This window comes from Rhinoderma darwinii, chromosome 3, assembly GCF_050947455.1.
Source record: "Rhinoderma darwinii isolate aRhiDar2 chromosome 3, aRhiDar2.hap1, whole genome shotgun sequence".
NCBI lineage: Eukaryota > Metazoa > Chordata > Amphibia > Anura > Rhinodermatidae > Rhinoderma > Rhinoderma darwinii.
The window spans coordinates 312928752-312946211 of record NC_134689.1 but is presented as its reverse complement, the minus strand read 5'-3'; the positions used below and the strand labels follow the sequence as shown (position 1 = coordinate 312946211).

Below are 17460 nucleotides of genomic sequence, written 5' to 3'. Positions count from 1 at the left end.
CGCTTCCGCCTCTGACCTCCCATTGACTTCAATGGGAGGCAGAGAAAGCGTATTTCGCGCTGTTTTATGCCCGCAACGCTCAATGGCCGCGGGCGAAAAACGGCACGAAAATCGCCGTGAAAATCGGCGTGCAGGGAGAGGAATATCTGCCTCAAACTTCCAAAAATTTTGAGGCAGATATTCCTCCTGCAAAATACCCCGTGTGAACATAGCCTTGAGATGGCTTTAAAGAAGAGGGTATGAAGCATAATATTATTATTAGTAGTAATAAAAATAATATAATGTCTGTGCGAAAGACAAAACAGCTTGTGACATTATCAAATAAAAATAAATAATGATGATGATAAAATAATAATTGATAAAAAAAGACTGATAATAAAAATATGATAATAATAATAATAATAATAATAATAATAATAATAATAATAATAATAATATAGTATTGCTTTGGAGAGGGATTTTTTTTATGACCCCATGAAGTAATAATATTGAATATTAGCAGTAATTCTATTAATAATGAATAGTAATGCTTGTACTGGTAATATCTATGGTAGGAGTAATAATAGTCGTAGTAGTAATAGTGTAGGAGGGATGGCAGAGAAGGTTATAAGGAGCATAGAATTATAGTGATGGTATAAGCCCTCAGGGTAATCCTGTCAGTGCCCTGTCTCCTCAGCCCTCCCCTGTGCCCCTCATCAAATGATTCATTGCAACGTGGTGTAAAAACCCTTCCGGGTTCCAGCTCCCATTTCCTGCAGTGTGAGGAGAGCTCTAGCCGAGACCAGGATCCAGCTGCCGGGACTGCACAGCGTACTACTAGGGGGGCAGACACGCGAGGGCACCGCTCAGCTGGCAGCAGCTTTCAGTGCACATTACCCCAGCGCTGTGGTACTAGAGGGCGGCAAAAGATGAGATCCGTCCTGCTGCGCTGCTGTGCCTGCCTGCTGTTTTGTGCCGCTGTGGGCAGCGCAGTGTACAGGCGGGAGCTGGATGAATCCCTCTCCCTTATGTCCAGTAATGGTACCCTGCACACTCCGGCCACAGAGGGCAACGACACTGCCAGCGTGACCCGCTTCAACAATATAGGGCAATACATGCCCACCATCAAGAGCGTCTTCATCTTCGTGTGCGGCTTCAGCACCTTCCTCATCGCCTGCCTCATCGTCAAGATATTCAGGTACTTGCTGTGCGGCGTGCCGGGAGGGTGTGTGACCCGCAGCACTGAGTGACCAATGCTTGGGACTGTCACCTGTATTCTGCTGCCGCTTCTTTGGTTGCGGTACCTACTACCTTTGTAGTATAATATACCAGAGCGTGCCATATGTCATGGATGTTCTGTTGAGGCTGATGGAGCCATGATATGTCATGTAGCTAAGGCTAGAGCCAGGTGGCTACTTCTTGCCCTTGAGAAGAGTGATCGGTAACTCAAGTTGTGCAACATTTGTTTCCCTATTGACGTTTTGGTAGTTCAAGGGGGCAGAAGGCCTATGGCAGAAATGAAGGGTGCTCATTCCTATGGCATTTATTCTGCGTTTACCATCATTTAAGTGATTTTTGTTAATTGATCTTTGTTAACCCTTTAGATTTCCTTCCCACAAACTTTTCAGCCTCAAAAAAAAAAATCTTAAAGCCTTTTGTTTTTCAATGGTCCATGCGTTTTTTTTTTTTGTTTTTTTCCGATTCCTAGCAAACATTTGTCCGTAGGCTTTCTCATACCCAGAGCATAACCATACCGCTGACCCCTAAACCGCACCAAAAGCCCAGAAAAGAGGCACAAACAAAAAGCGTTGTCTGTAGTGCGTTCTATATTTGACTAGACTCCTCGCTAACATTTGGCCGCAGTGTTTTTTTTGGCAAAAAGAATTACGAAAAACAAGTTGCAAAAACTCCTGCATTTTTCCCAAAGATGCTATGTGTGAAACCTCCCTTATAGCAGTGTGGATCTTAAATCTACAATCATTTTGCTACAGTTTGATAAAAAAATTTTTTACGGGAAACTCATTCCTGTCACATAAAAAGAAACCTCAAACAAGTATCAGGATGGTTGGCCGACCATATATTTTAACGAGCTTTTGAACACTATTTTACAGTGTATATATATATATATATATATATATATGAGAGAGATACTTGACCTAAGTAGATGAGTAACGTTGTAAATGCTTTACTTATCTTGTACTGGTTCTGAGTGTTAGGCCATGATCACACACACTCGTTTGGTGTAGTTTTTTGAACCAATGCTAGAAGTGGATCCAAAAGGATGAAAAGGTATAACAAAGACTGATACAGCTCCTTACTTTTGTGTTCACTCCTGTATGGCTCTGAAGACCGCATAGAACTGCATGTGTGAATAGGGTGTATTCACACACGGCAGGTTTTGTTGCAGAAATTTTTGCGACTAAAAATGAGTTCCATTTATATGAATGGAACTTGCAGAAATCTATTTTCTTGTGGCAGACATGCCCCCCTCACGCTTTAGAAGAATGAAACCGATTTGGAAGTTGCAGAAATTTCTGCAACAAAATGTCCCTCGTGTGATTCCACCCTTAGGGCTCCCATACACGTTGCGTACCTGCAGCAAAATATTTATGCGGATTACAGTAGCAGCAAGGTTAATGAGATTTAAACAAATCTCATCCACGCGCTGCAGAAAACACGTGTGAAAATTGATCTGTGATGCGGATTCTGCAGCATGTCAATTTATCTAGCATAAACGCTGCAGGCTGTACGCACGAAAACTCTGGAGGGAAATTCTGTATCCTTTGCGCTAAGTTGGCAGGGGTCCTTATACTCCAGAGCTGCGTTCTCAATTTTGCTGGTTGTTGTTGACATGGTCAGTCAATCCCATATCCCACATGTAGCAGATCTTTTGCAACAAATATGCGATGTGTGAATCCAGCCAAAAGGTACCTACTCACACTGGTTTTTTTTTTTTCCTCAACAATTTTGCAAATTTTTTGCAGATCTCACCCCTTCTACATTGAAAAATAATCAGCTCTGCTGTGAACAGCCACAACAGAATGAGCATGCTGCAGAATGAAAAAAATCCGTAACCTGCTCTAATTTTCATTCAAAAAAATGTTCAGCAGCATGTGGATGAGACTGCAGTTTTTACTTCTACTAAAAACCTTCAGCATTTCCTTCCCATGTGGACCTAGCCTTATAGCTCAGATGAACTCCTATGCTGTAGTAGTAGTAGTAGTAGTAGTATAGTTACATTTTCCTACATCCAGTTTATTGTACAGTGCCTGAGAAATGCCAATCAACAGAGCAATTTTAGCGCATTGAGCGATCAGAGGATTTTGCTAAATTGTGAATACAGCTCTGGAGTAAAAAGCTTAGTTCACAAAACGTGTAGCGTGTATATCGGGAAAACTCCAAACATACACGCTAAATGTGTCTATAGGGCGCCTGACGGAGGATCCGCACAAGAGAAGTAAAGCAACATATTTACAAAGCCCTGTGAAGTACTATTACGTTGCGGGGGTTTTGCAGTTTCCGCAGACGGACATAATGTCGCTGTAGCTTGTGTTGGCAGCACCAATGTTTTAGGTCCTGACACCCAAATCCTGTCCATGCTTCTGTAATGTGGACCTCAACTTGGAGCCTACACGGTTACAGCAACTACTGCTGCTGTCACCAGCGTTGGATTATTTGGTAATTGAATAGCACGGCACAGGATTAATTTTGGCTGCATAACAGATTACTGGAATTTCTGGACCTTTTAGGATTAATAGAAATTTATTTGTTCCGCGACAGTCGTATGAAAATCACATGTACATGCATCTGACACATGAATCCATGTATTCCTACGGACTGGAACTGTAGATCTGCAGCAGCTGTCGTGTGACGCCTTAAACAAACAGGGTTAAAGCATACCTGTTGCTTCAGGTGACTCACAATTTTTATTTATTTTTTTTAGCAGTTTTTCACTCTGGAGACTATATGTCTAATTCTCACTTTTCCCTGAGCTTGTTGGTAAAGCCTAAGGGTATGTTCACACGAGGTCATTACGTTCGTAATTGACGGACGTATTTCGGCCACAAGTATCGGACCGAACACAGTGCAGGGAGCTGGGCTCCTCGCATCATAGTTATGTACTACGCTAGGAGTCCCTGCCTCTCCGTGGAACTACTGTCCCGTACTGAAAACATGATTACAGTATGGGACAGTTGTCCGGCAGCGAGGCAGGGACTCCTAGCGTCGTACATAACTATGATGCTAGGAGCCCGGCTCCCTGCACTGTGTTCGGTACGGGACTTGCGGCCAAAATACGTCCGTCAATTACGGATGTAATGACCTCGTGTGAACATACCCTAACTGCTTTCTTGTCTCTCAGACATTGCACACATAGAGAAGAGAACATCCTGCTCCCCAATCTTTGTGTGTGTGTGTACATACCCTAAAGGTGTGCTACAAACTCGAAAACATCTCAAAATACGGAGTTGTTTTTTGTGCTACTCCCGATTTTCGCGGCGTTTTCTACGGCCGTTTTTGGAGCTTTTTTCAATGGTCTATGAAACGGCTCCAAAAAACGTCCCAAGAAGTGTCCTGCTTACGGGCCGAAAATAGGCCATGTGAACATACCCTAATAAGCAGCTGCAGCAACAACATGGAGATCCTACAACAGTAATTAGAGGTGTAGCTGTGAATCAGAACTGGATGAGAGAAAACACTTCGGGTATGTTCACGCAGAGTGTTTTCGGCCGATTTCCGTAAACGGCCAAAAAATCAGAAGCAGAACGCCTCCAAACATCTGCCCATTGAAATCAATGGGGAAAACGGCATTCTGTTCCGATGGGCTGTTTTTTTATGCGGTCGTTTTGAAAAACGGCCGAGTAAAAAAACGCCCGTGAGAAAGAAGTGCAGGACACTTCTTGGGGCATTTTTGGAGCTGTTTTTCATAGACTCTATTGAAAAAAAGCTCCAAAAACGGCTGCGAAGAATGCAGTGAAAATCGCAAGTGGCTTTAAAAATGTCTGAAAATCAGGAACTGTTTTCCCTTGAAAACAGCTCCGTATTTTCAGACGTTTTAAGTCTAGTGTGTGAACATACCCTTAGTAGAAGCTACAGCAGCATCTCTGTGTCTCTCTCTCACTCTGCCCCCTCTACTTCTTCCTCCCCTCTCCATAGACTTCTATTTGCAGCTGTAACCCGATCCTTCTGTGAGCTTAGAAAATTTAGTAGCAGTATTTAGTGTATAACTGACAGCACAAGAACAAAGTCAATTGGCTCATTCGTATGTCCGATGTTTCCGCACGGACCATCTTTTGCATAGAGCGAATTGTGAGATATTTCTTGTGCATATTTTTGTCTTCTGAACTAGTGTTCTTTTCTGGACACGCTGCTCTGGCTCGACTTAATGGCTTCGCTTCTCAAGTGTCTCCAGGCAACCATCCGGGAAAAAAATGGAACGGACAGCGTCTGTTTTTCACGGAGACCTATTGACTTCTGTGTGCCATTCCTACGAGAAAAACGATCAAAGATGGAGCATGTTGCAATTCTATATTTCTTTTTTCCATGACTGATGTCTGAGTTGGCCCATTAACTATACGCTCTATACGTTCTACACTCGGACAGCATCAGGATGTGAGAATCGAAAATCTGAATGAGCTCTAAGAGGGAGGAAGAAAGGATCCTGATAAGTGGAGAAAGAGGCACTTTTCTGTTATAAGATATATTACAAAGTTTCTAATATTCGCGCATACTATTAATTATTGCAAAGTTTGTTGATGCGACCGTACCTATTTAAGAGAAGATCACTAGAAGTGTATAAACTTTCTAATGTAGGGTTCATGAAAGTTCAGTTCTTGGGGATGGGACACAGTATGCACCCTTTTGTTTACAGCTCATTGTTTAACCCTATGTGCTTAGTTTGTAATGACCCATTATAGAGTGAGGAAATTCTTAAAGGGGCTGTCTGCTTTAGATATGCTCTCTTGTTCATCTAATATAGAGATCTGCTTGCAAAACTACAGAGGGTCCTTTGAAAACAATGGATTCAATGGACGCCTAATGTTATCCATGGGTACCCTGTAATGTGGGGTCTTCCTTCCTGGGACGCTGCAGGGAATCCAATCCAGATAGCATCTGATTGCTATGACTTGAGGCAGTGGTGGGAACCCTCCATTATCACTAGCACGGGATGTTCTAGAAACCAGATGCCCTATAAAAATGTTGTTGTTGTTGTTGGGAGCAATAGGGTTAATTTCTTAATTTTTCTTAATTTTTGTATTTTTACCTTCCAGACCATTTCTGCATTGGTAACATTATATCCAGAATAGATGGGTAACACTGTTTGCCTTGTGTGTGTTCTTTTGCAGTGTATTACATGACTAATATTATGTTACTTGTTGGCTTTTAACCCCTTCCCTCTTTAGCCACTTTTGACCTTCCTGACCGGGCCTCATTTTTTAAATCTGACATGTGTCACTTTATGTGGTAATAACTCCGGAATGCTTTCACCTATCCAAGCGATTCTGAGATTGTTTTCTTGTGACACATTGGACTTTAAGTTACTGGCAAAATTTGCTCGATATGTTCAGTATTTAATTGTGAAAAACACCAAAATTTAGCGAAAAATTGCAAAAATTTGCATTTTTCTCAATTTAAATGTATCTGCTTGTAAGACAGGCAGTTATACCACACAAAATTGTTGCTAATTAACATCCCCCATGTGTCTACTTTAGATTGGCATCGTTTTTTGAACATCCTTTTATTTTTCTATGACCTCACAAGGCTTAGAACTTTAGCAGCAATTTCTCACCTTTTCAAGAAAATTTCAAAAGGCCATTTTTACAGGGGCCAGTTCAGTTGTGAAGTGGTTTTGAGGGCCTTATATATTAGAAACCCCCAAAAAGTAACCCCATTTTAAAAACTTCACCCCTCAAAGTATTAAAAACAGCATTTAGAAAATGTCTTAACCCTTTACACATGTCACAGGAATTAAAGCAAAGTAGAGGTGAAATGTACAAATTTCATATTTTTTTGCAGAAATAAATTTTTTGTACAATTTTTTTTTTTATAACACAGAAGGTTTTACCAGAGAAATGCAACTCAATATTTGTTGCCCAGTTTCTGCAGTTTTAGGAAATATCCCACATGTGGCCGTAGCGTACTACTGGACTGAAGCACCGGCCTCAGAAGCAAAGGAGCACCTAGTGGATTTTGGGGCCTTATTTTTGTTAGAATAAATTTTAGGCACCATGTCAGGTTTGAAGGGCTCTTGCAGTGCCAAAACAGTCAAAATCCCCCAAAAGTGACCCCATCTGGGAAACTACACACCTCAAGGAAATTATCTAGGGGTACAGTGAGCATTTTGACCGCACAGTTTTTTTACAGAAATTATTGGAAGTAGGCCGTGAAAATTAAAATCCACATTTCTTCAAAGAAAATGTAGGTTTAGCGATTTTTTTTTTTTCTCATTTCCACAAGGACTAAAGAAGAAAAAGCACCGTAAAATTTGTAAAGCAATTTCTCCCGAGTAAAACAATACCCCACATGTGATAATAAACGGTTGTTTGGAGACACGGTGTGGCTGAGAAGGGAAAGAGCGCTATTTGGCTTTTGGAGCTCAAGTTTAGTAGGAATGGTTTGCGGAGGCCTTGTCACATTTACAAAGCCCCTGAGGGGACAAAACAGTGGAAACCCCCCACAAGTGACCCCATTTTGGAAACTACACCCATTGAGGAAATTATCTAGGGGTATAGTGAGCGTTTTGACCCAACAGGTTTTTTGCATAAATTATTGGAAATAGGCCCTGAAAATGACAATCTAAATTTTTTCAAAGAAAATGTAGGTTTAGCTAATTTTTTCTCATTTCCATAAGGACTGAAGGAGAAAAAGCACCACAAAATTTGTAAAGCAATTTCTCCCGAGTAAAACAATGCCCCACATGTGGTAATAAACGGCTGTTTGGAGACACGGCGTGGCTTAGAAGGGAAAGAGCGCTATTTGGCTTTTGGAGATCACATTGAGCATGAATGGTTTGCGGAGGCCATGTCACATTTGCAAAGCCCCTGAGGGGAAAAAACAATGAAAACGCCCAAAAAGTGACACCATTTAGGAAACTACACCTCTTGAGGAATTCATCTAGGGGCGTAGTGAGCATTTTGACCCCACAGATGTTTCATAGAATTTATTAGAATTGGGCAGTGAAAATAAAAACAATCCTTTTTCTTCAATAAGACGTAGCGTTAGCGCAAATGTTTTCATTTTCGCAACAAATAAAGGAAAAAAAAGAACCCAACATTTGTAAAGCAATTTCTACCGAGTACGGCAATACCCCATATGTGGTCATAAACTGCTGTTTGGGCACACGGCAGGGCTCAGAAGGGAAGGACCGCCATTTGGAGTGCAGATGTTGCTGGATTGGTTTTTGGGCGCCTGTGGGCCCAAAACAGTGGAAACCCCCCAGAAGTGACCCAATTTTAGAAACTACACACCTCAATGCATTTACCTAGGGGTGTAAGTGAGCATTTTAACCCTGCAGGTGTTTTGTAGAAATTAGTGTGAACTCGATGTTGCAGAGTGAAAATGGGATTTTTTCCACGGATATGTGGACAATATGTGGTGCCCGGCTTGTGCCACCATAACAAGACAGCTCTCTAATTATTATGCTGGGTTTCCTGGTTTTAGAAACACCCTACATGTGGCCCTAATCTCTTGCCTGGACAGTCGACCAGGCTCAGGAGTGAAAGCGTACCATGTCAAATTGAGGCCTAATTTGGCGATTTACAAAGTATTGGTTCACAACTGCAGAGGCTCAGATGTGAAATAATAAAAATAAACCCCTGAGAAGTGACCCCATTATGGAAACTGCACCCCTCAAGGCATTTATTAAGGGGTGTAGTGAGCATTTTCACCCCACAGGTCTTTTCCATAAATGAATGCGCTGCGGATGGTGCAAATTAAAAATGTATATTTTTCCCTAGATATGCCATTCCGTGGCAAATATGTCGTGCCCAGCTTATGCCACTGGAGACACACACCCCAAAAATTGCTAAAAGGGTTCTCCCGGGTATGACGATGCCATATATGTTGAAGGAAACTGCTGTTTGGGGACGTTGTAGGGTTCAGATGGGAGGAAATGCCATTTGGCTTTTGGAGCGTGGATTTTGCTTGGTAGTAGTTTTGTTTGGAGTCTTACTGGTGTTTCCGTTTATAATGTAGGGCATATGTAAGCCGGGCGGAGTATATAAGGGGCATAGTCAGGTGGTATAATAATGGGGTAAAAAAAAAACAATAAAATAATCCATAGATGTGTGTTACGCTGTGAAGCAATCCTTTCTGCACAGGCCGGTGTCGCACTTATATATGGCGTCCTTTATTATCCCCCTTTTGATCCACACTCCGCGCCTTTGTAGTTTGAGGAATTTTGCTAGGAAGTGTTGTCCTGGTATAATACGGGCACCGTCGCTTCCAGCGGATATGTTTGGGCCCTCCCTTTCCTGGTTCCCTAATTTTAGGTCCTTGATAAATCGCCTCTTCAAACAGAAGAAATGTTCCCCTCGGGCACAACTGCATATTTTTTTATTTCCTGACTTATTGGAGCCATAACTAATTTTATTTTTCATAGACGTAGCGGTATGAGGGCTGGTTTGTTGCGGGACGAGCTGTAGTTATTATTGGTACCATTTTGGGGTACATGTGACTTTTTGATCACCTTTTATCCTATTTTTTGGGATGCCAGGTAAACAAAAAAACGCAATTCTGGCACAGCTTTTTTTGTTTTTTTTATACAGCGTTCACCACGCATTATAAACTACATGTTAACTTTATTCTGCGGGTCAGTACGATTCCGGCGATACCTAATTTATAGCACTTTTTTATGTTTTACAACTTTTTGCACAATAAAATTACTTTTGTAAAAAGAATGTATTTTTTCTGTCGCCAAGTTGTGAGAACCATAACGTTTTAATTTTTTTGTCGACGGAGGTGTATGAGGGCTTGTTTTTTGCGGGACGAGCTATAGTTTTTATAGGTACCATTTTTGGATACGTGCAACTTTTTGATCACTTTTTATTCTAACATTTGTAGGGCAAAGTGACTAAAAAACAAACTCTGGTAACGTTTTTTACGTTTTTTTTTACGCTGTTCACCGCGTGCAATAAATAATATAATATTTTGATACCTCAGGTCGTTACGGTCGCGGCGATACCAAATACATATGGTTTATTATTATTTTTCAATAATAAAGGACTTGATAAGAGTAAAAGGGGGATTGTGTTGTATTTGATTACTTGAAACTTTTATTGCTTTCAAACTTTCATTATTTGCACTTTTTTTTACACTTTTTCTCAAGTCCCACTAGGGGACTTGAAGGTCCAACGGTCAGATTTTTTTTTTTCTAATACATTGCACTACCTATGTAGTGCAATGTATTAGATCTGTCAGTCATTCACTGACAGCAAGCCGATTAGGCTTCGCCTCCCGGCGGGGCCTAAATCGGCTTCCGTAATGGCAGAGCAGGAGACCATTGTGTCTCCTGTTGCCATAACAGCAGTCGCCAGTCCTGATTGACTGTCAGGGCTGGCGATCTGCTAGTAACCGCTACGATGCAGCAATCGCTTTCGATTGCTGCATCGAAGGGGTTAATGGCAGGGATCGGAGCTAGCTCCGGTTCCTGCCGTTACAGGTGGATGTCAGCTGTAACATACAGCTGACTTCCACCGCTGATGACGCCGGATCAGCTCCTGACCCGGCGCCATCTTGCCGGCAGCTACGGAAGCCGATCAGGCTCCGCCGCCGGGCGGATCTTGACCGGCTTCGGTGCTAGGCAGACCGGGAGGCCAGTATTAGGCCTCCGGTTGCCATTGCAGCCACCGGAACCCCGGCAATTTCATTACTGGGGTTCCGATGAGCTGCAAACACCTTAAGTGCAGCGATCGCGTTTGAGCGCTGCACTTAAGGGGTTAATGGCGGGGATCGAAGCTAATTTCGGTCCCCGCCGTTACAGCCGGATGTCAGCTGTAAGATACAGCTGAGATCCGGTGATGATGGGACCGGCTCAGCTTCTGAGCCGGTCCCAAACATTTGGCGTACATGTACGGCAAGATGCGGGAAGTCAATGCTTTCCATGACGTACATGTACGGCAAATGTCGGGAAGGGGTTAAAGAGAACCTTTCACCTCCCCATACATGTGCAGCTGAATGAAGCATGTGATGGTGAGGGACTGCACAAACCCTGGGGCACTTAATATTTTTTTTTTCTACCTCCCTCCATTATTAAGATATAGGTGCCGTTATATTTGGCACCCAATATTTAAATAACCCCCTGAACTGTCAATGGGGCGTGTACTGGCAAGGGGGCGTGTTACTATGGCTGTGACACTGTCCAATCAGATATGGACAGTGCCACAGCAAGAGCGAGGAGAGCGATTGTGCGCGCGCACGCTCTCACTCTTCAGGAAAAAAGACTGATCTTCAAAGCTGAACTGGCAAGGGGGTGTGTCTCTGCTACGGACAGTGTAAGAGCTGTGGAGAGGAGAGCGCGCTCTCATCTCCAGGTCTTGTGAGAGATCAGTCTTGTACTTTGTCTGCTGAACTGGCAAGGGGGCGTGTCACTGCTATAGACAGTGTAAGAGCTGGGGAGCGCTTACACTGTCCGTAGCAGACACACGCCCCCTTGCCAGTTCGGCAGAAGACTAATCTTGAAAGCTGAAGAGTAACAGTGAGAGCGTGTGCACGCGCGCACAAACACGTTCTCCTCGCTCTTGCTGCAACACTGTCCATATCTGATTGGACAGTGTCACAGCCATAGTAACACGCCCCCTTGCCAGTACACTCTCCGTTGACAGTTTAGGGGGTTATTTAAATATCGGGCGCCAAATATAACGGCACCAATATCTAAATAACGGAGGGAGGTATAATTTTTTTGTTTTTAACGTGCCCCAGGGTTTGTTCAGCCCTCCCCATTACATGCTGTACTTAGCTGTACATGTATGGGGAGCTGAAAGGTTTTCTGTAAAGCAGAATACACTCAGATTGCCTCCATTCACAGAAAGTCTTGTGTTAGTGCTGGTGAATTGTGGCCCCCAAAAATGTTCGTGTGCATGGGGCCTTAGATTGGAATAACTATTTAAAGAGGCTCTGTCACCAGATTTTGCAACCCCCTATCTGCTATTGCAGCAGATCGGCGCTGCAATGTAGATTACAGTAACGTTTTTATTTTTAAACGAGCATTTTTGGCCAAGTTATGACCATTTTTGTATTTATGCAAATGAGGCTTGCAAAAGTACAACTGGTCGTGTTTACAGTAAAAGTACAACTGGGCGTGTATTATGTGCGTACATCGGGGCGTTTTTACTTCTTTTACTAGCTGGGCGTTAGGAATGGGAGTGTATGATGCTGACGAATCAGCATCATCCACTTCTGTTCGTTAACACCCAGCTTCTGGCAGTGCAGACACAACGTGTTCTCGAGAGATCACGCTGTGACGTCACTCACTTCCTGCCCCAGGTCCTGCATCGTGTCGGCCACATCGGCACCAGAGGCTACATTTGATTCTGCAGCAGCATCAGCGTTTGCAGGTAAGTAGCTACATCGACTTACCTGCAAACGCCGATGCTGCTGCAGAATCAACTGTAGCCTCTGGTGCCGATGTGTCCTCGCTGGTCCGACACGATGCAGGACCTGGGGCAGGAAGTGAGTGACGTCACAGCGTGATCTCTCGAGAACACGCTGTGTCTGCACTGCCAGAAGCTGGGCGTTCTGAAGAGAAGTGGATGATACTTCTCGTCAGAACGCCCAGCTAGTAAAAGAAGTAAACACGCCCCGATGTAACACACATAATACACGCCCAGTTGTACTTTTACTTTTCAACACGCCCAGATGTACTTTTGCAAGCCTCATTTGCATAAATACAAAAATGGTCATAACTTGGCCAAAAATGCTCGTTTTTTAAAAATAAAAACGTTACTCTTATCTACATTGCAGCGCCGATCTGCTGCAATAGCAGATAGGGGTTGCAAAATCTGGTGTCAGAGCCTCTTTAATGCATTGCATGGACTTGTTGTCGTGTGTGGTTTATTGTGATGCTAAAATTAGGCTCGATTTACACGTGTTCTTTTTTTTTTTTGCCTCGGATACCTTCAGGAATTTTGAGGCAGATTTTCAACTGCCTGCTTTTTTTTATTTGCTGCGTTTTTCACCTGCTGTCATTGAAGCTAATGCAAGGAACGGGGTAAAAAAATGCAGCTAAAATAGCTCAAAGGAGCGCCGCTGTTTTTTTTTCTGCCTCCATTGATTTCAATAGGAGCTCAGAAGCGGAAACTGTGACAAGAAAGGACATGCTGCTTTTCTTTCCCTGAAAACAGCCAAAACGCCGCCCGGGAAAAAAAAAAATGCCTCTGCCTCCCATTGAAATTAATGGGAGGCGATTTTGGCTGTTTTTTCTTTGTCGCTTTCCCCGACAAAGTTTCTGCAACACAATTACGGTATGTTCACACGCACTATTTACGGACGTTTTACGCTTGGAATTACGGCTGAAAATACTGCTTGAAAGCGTCTGCAAACATCTGCCCATTCATTTGAATTGGTTTTACGATGTACTGTGCAGACGGTCATTTTTTTTACGCGCCGCTGTCAAAAGATGGCGCATAAAAAAAGATGCCCGCGTCAAAGAAGTGCATGTCACTTCTTGGGATGTAATTGGAGCCGTTTTCCATTGACTCCATAGAAAAACAGCTCCAATCATGTCCGTAATTATGCTGCAAAAAACGCCTGCACATGCTATTACATCTGAAATTCAGGAGCTATTTTCGCCTGAAAACCGCTCTGTAATTTCAGCCGTAACGGACGTGCACGTGTGAACATACCCTAAAGCGTCAAAGAACTCTGTGTGAACTAACCCTTAGGCCTCATTCACACGACAGGGTCTGAGTGTCAGCCGGGAAAATCGGCCGATTTGGACCCGATTTAAAATCGGATGAATTTAATTTAAATTTGTTGCCACACACAGCCCTTTGTAGATAATGTCACCCTGCCCCCTGCAGGTGATGCCACCCTGCCCCCTGCAGGTGATGCCACCCTGCCCCCTGTAGGTTGCACGCATCCCCCACCCCCTTCCAGTAGAAGTCGCTGACTTCAATGTCCATATATGGACTGTAGTCACTGACTTCTCCTGCAGAGGAATTCCCTGCCACAGGTCGGGAATTCCGCTTCAGAAGTGAGTGACGTCACGGTGTCCATATATGGACAGTGTAGTCACTCACTTCTCCTGTAGCGGCATCCCCGGCCATAGAGTCGGGGATTCCGCTGCAGAAGTGAGTGACTTCGCTGCGTCCACATATGGACAGTGTAGTCACTCACTTCTCCTGTAGCGGAATCCCCAATCCCCGGCCGGGGATTGGGGATTCCGACTCCTGCAGGGAGCAAAAAAAGACCCTCCTCCTCCTCCTCACATGCACTCTGCACTGTGAGGAGGAGGAGGAGAGAGAGCGCGAGCGACGGTAGACCCGGCCATCACTCGGGACACATTCCGGTGATGGCCGTGTATTACCCGGCCCCATAGACTTCTATGGGGGCCGGGTATCCGGACGAAAATAGGGCATGTCCCATATTTGACGGCTGGTTTTCCCGCCCATCCAAAAAATCGGTCGTGTGAATAGCCCCATTAGGGGTCTACTGTTCCTAATGCAGCCGGGTGCTGGCCGATTTATGAACGGCCGGCACCCGGCTGGGAAACCCTGTCGTGTGGATGTGAATCTAATATTGTTTTTTTTTTGTTTTAGTTTTTTTGTTATTTCTTTGTTTTATTGACTGGGAATGTAATATTTTACGTACCCGATATCCCGGATTATGTCTACAAATTACTATCTACGTATATAATTTAAAGGCAGCAGAAAAAAATGGGGCCCTGTGCAGGGTAGAAGGTCACACTACTGCTTTTTAAAATACAGGAATAAAATCTGAAATGCCATATGGACAACACATTTGGGAGAGAATAAAATAAACCTCTTTTGACAACTGGAAAACCTATGCACGCTCCAGTCTTGATCTTCAGCTGCAGGTGTTTAGAAAGTTAATATCCAAAAGATTCACATTTGAAGCCATTTTTATTATTTTATTGGATTGTTATAAATGTATTAACCCCTCGGCGCCGCAGTAACTTTTGACCTTGTCATGCATTATTTTTTAGCGGGACGAGTATTTTAATGTACCATATAAACTGCAACAACCTTTGTAAGGTGTAATGGGGGAAAAAACAGCAACTCTACCTGTTTGTTTTTTGGGCTTCATTTTTCTCCATTAACTGTACGATAAAAACGAAACGTTCAAATTTTTTTTTCTGCGGTTCAATAAGTTTACAGCAATACAAAAATTTATATCGTTTTTATGTTTTACTGTTTTTGGCCAAGAAAAAGCTATTTTGTAAAGAAGAAAAAAAATAAAAAATTCTGAGAGCCAAAACGTTTGTTTTATTTTCCCGTCAATGGAGCTGTGTTTATATAAAGGCTTATTTTTTTTGTGGGGCTAACTGTAATTTGATCACTTTTTATTCAATTTTTGCGGAGCTGATGTAACCAAAAAGTTTCAATTCTGGCGTTTTTATTTTCTTACGGCGTTTACTGTGAAGGTTGAGTAAAATATTAGAATAGTTTGGACTTTTTACAAACCCAACTATACCAATTATGTAAGAAAAAAAAAATACTTTCGAGGAAATACTGGAAACGTTTTTAATTATTTTTCTAAAATGTTTTATTTTGTATATTAAAAAAAACTAACTTAGAACTTTTGGCATCTCCACTGCTGTTCTGGGATAGGGAAGGGGAGTAATGGCCCCTGCTGCATAACAGATCCAGCTACCTGCATGGGGTCTATGGATCACATATGCCACTTATAACCTAGGAAATTTCTATGGCTTATGCGCCGAACGTAGTCTCATAACATTATGTGAACAAAGCCTTGTGTGTATGTTTGTGTGATTATTTTTTTTTTAAATGTATCTAGGGTGCAGCAAAAGCGTTACATCTTTATATTGGGGTGCAATTCCAAACAAATGCACATGATTATATATACACACAGTTGTTATAAAGGTAGGGGCATAATATATATATATCACACACACACACACACACACACGTAAAGATATATGTGTGTTTTTCTGCCCCTGTCGCTTCTCTACAATTGACTTCTTGGTCTGTCCATATGTACGTGGCCCTCTACAGTATTCTGGGCAATTAGAGAAGAGGTAGCTTTAGAAGCTTGTGTTCAACTTTAGAGTAGTGGTGAATGGTTGCACAGTTTTGTTGGTAAAACTGTGGTATTACCGGAAAAATCGTCCAGCCATCTGCCACACTGTGAAGGCGTGGTTTTGGCCAGGTGCGGCTGCCCCCTGCGAGTTCTCTCTGACACTAGGCAGTTTCGACAAGATCATTGTGATGGATATATCCATCCTGATCTGGAAGCTAGCAACCACCTGTAACTAATATGTCCATCACTTGTCGGTAAGGGGTTAAATCGATGCAGGTGGCATCAACAAACTACAACATCAAAGCAATGAAGAGTTAAACACGTAAAACCATTTTTCTGTTGTCTTCCTAGGGCTCAAGGACAAGTATCCAACCCAATAATCTGTTAGACCATCATTTGTGTTTAGGACCGCTCATTGCCCTTTGTTTTATTAGATTGGCACAAATGTAAGTTTCACATTCTCTGGTTGGTGATTAGGAGATGGTGCTGCCTCATTTTTCAGCTGTTCTACGTCACATTGTAAATATTTCATTGTCCTAAAAACAAACCGCTCTTATCTTCACTTGAATTTTTTTTTGTTGTGCATCCCCAGTTATAATATACCTATATTTACATATGGGGGATGTGTGCTCTGGGGTGTAGTAGGCCTATCTATCTAACTCCCTTATCTGTATAAGGGTATGTTCACACGACAGCGCAAAATACGTCTGAAATTACAGAGCTGTTTTCAGGAGAAAACGGCTCTTGGATTTCAGAAGTTTTTCGCGGCGTCTTTTATGGACGTAATTGGAGCTGGTCTTCATTGGAGTCCATGAAAAACGGCTCCAAATACGTCCCAAGAAGTGTCCTGCACTTCTTTGACGCGGGTGTAATTTTACGTGCTGTCTTTTGACAGCGATGCGTAAAACTACACCTCGTCTGCACAGAATATCGTAAAACCCATTGCAGGCAACGGCCAGATGCTTGCAGACGTATTGGAGCCATATTTTCAGGCGTAATTAGAGGTGTAATACGCCTCCATTACGTCTGAAAATAGGTCGTGTGCACATACCCTTAAGGTGTGTACATTTTATTAGGTTCTGTGTGTTTCCAGCTGTGAACGTCGCTGATACTTGTCCTGCACTATTTTCGTCTGTGCAAGACCTTGTATGTCACATCTGTATTTGGATCCTTAAATGGGTTTTACCCATCTTACATTTAGGAGCTGGGGAGCGCTTATACTGTCCGTAGCAGAGACACGCCCACTTGCCAGTTCGGCAGACAAAA

General features: G+C 42.9%; 1 protein-coding gene across 2 annotated transcripts in view; it reads left to right on the top strand.

Annotated features, from left to right (window-relative positions):
- The first annotated feature begins 748 nt into the window (after nt 1–748).
- FAM174B (family with sequence similarity 174 member B) overlaps nt 749–17460 on the top strand; it is a 74333-nt gene continuing 57621 nt past the window's right edge. For both annotated transcript variants that reach the window (XR_012882452.1, XM_075858219.1), the window contains exon 1: nt 749–1177. Coding sequence is in view for 1 of the 2 variants with exons in the window: in XM_075858219.1 (XP_075714334.1) it covers nt 909–1177 (269 nt within the window). In the remaining variant the exon portion in view is untranslated. The remainder of the gene's footprint in view (nt 1178–17460) is intronic.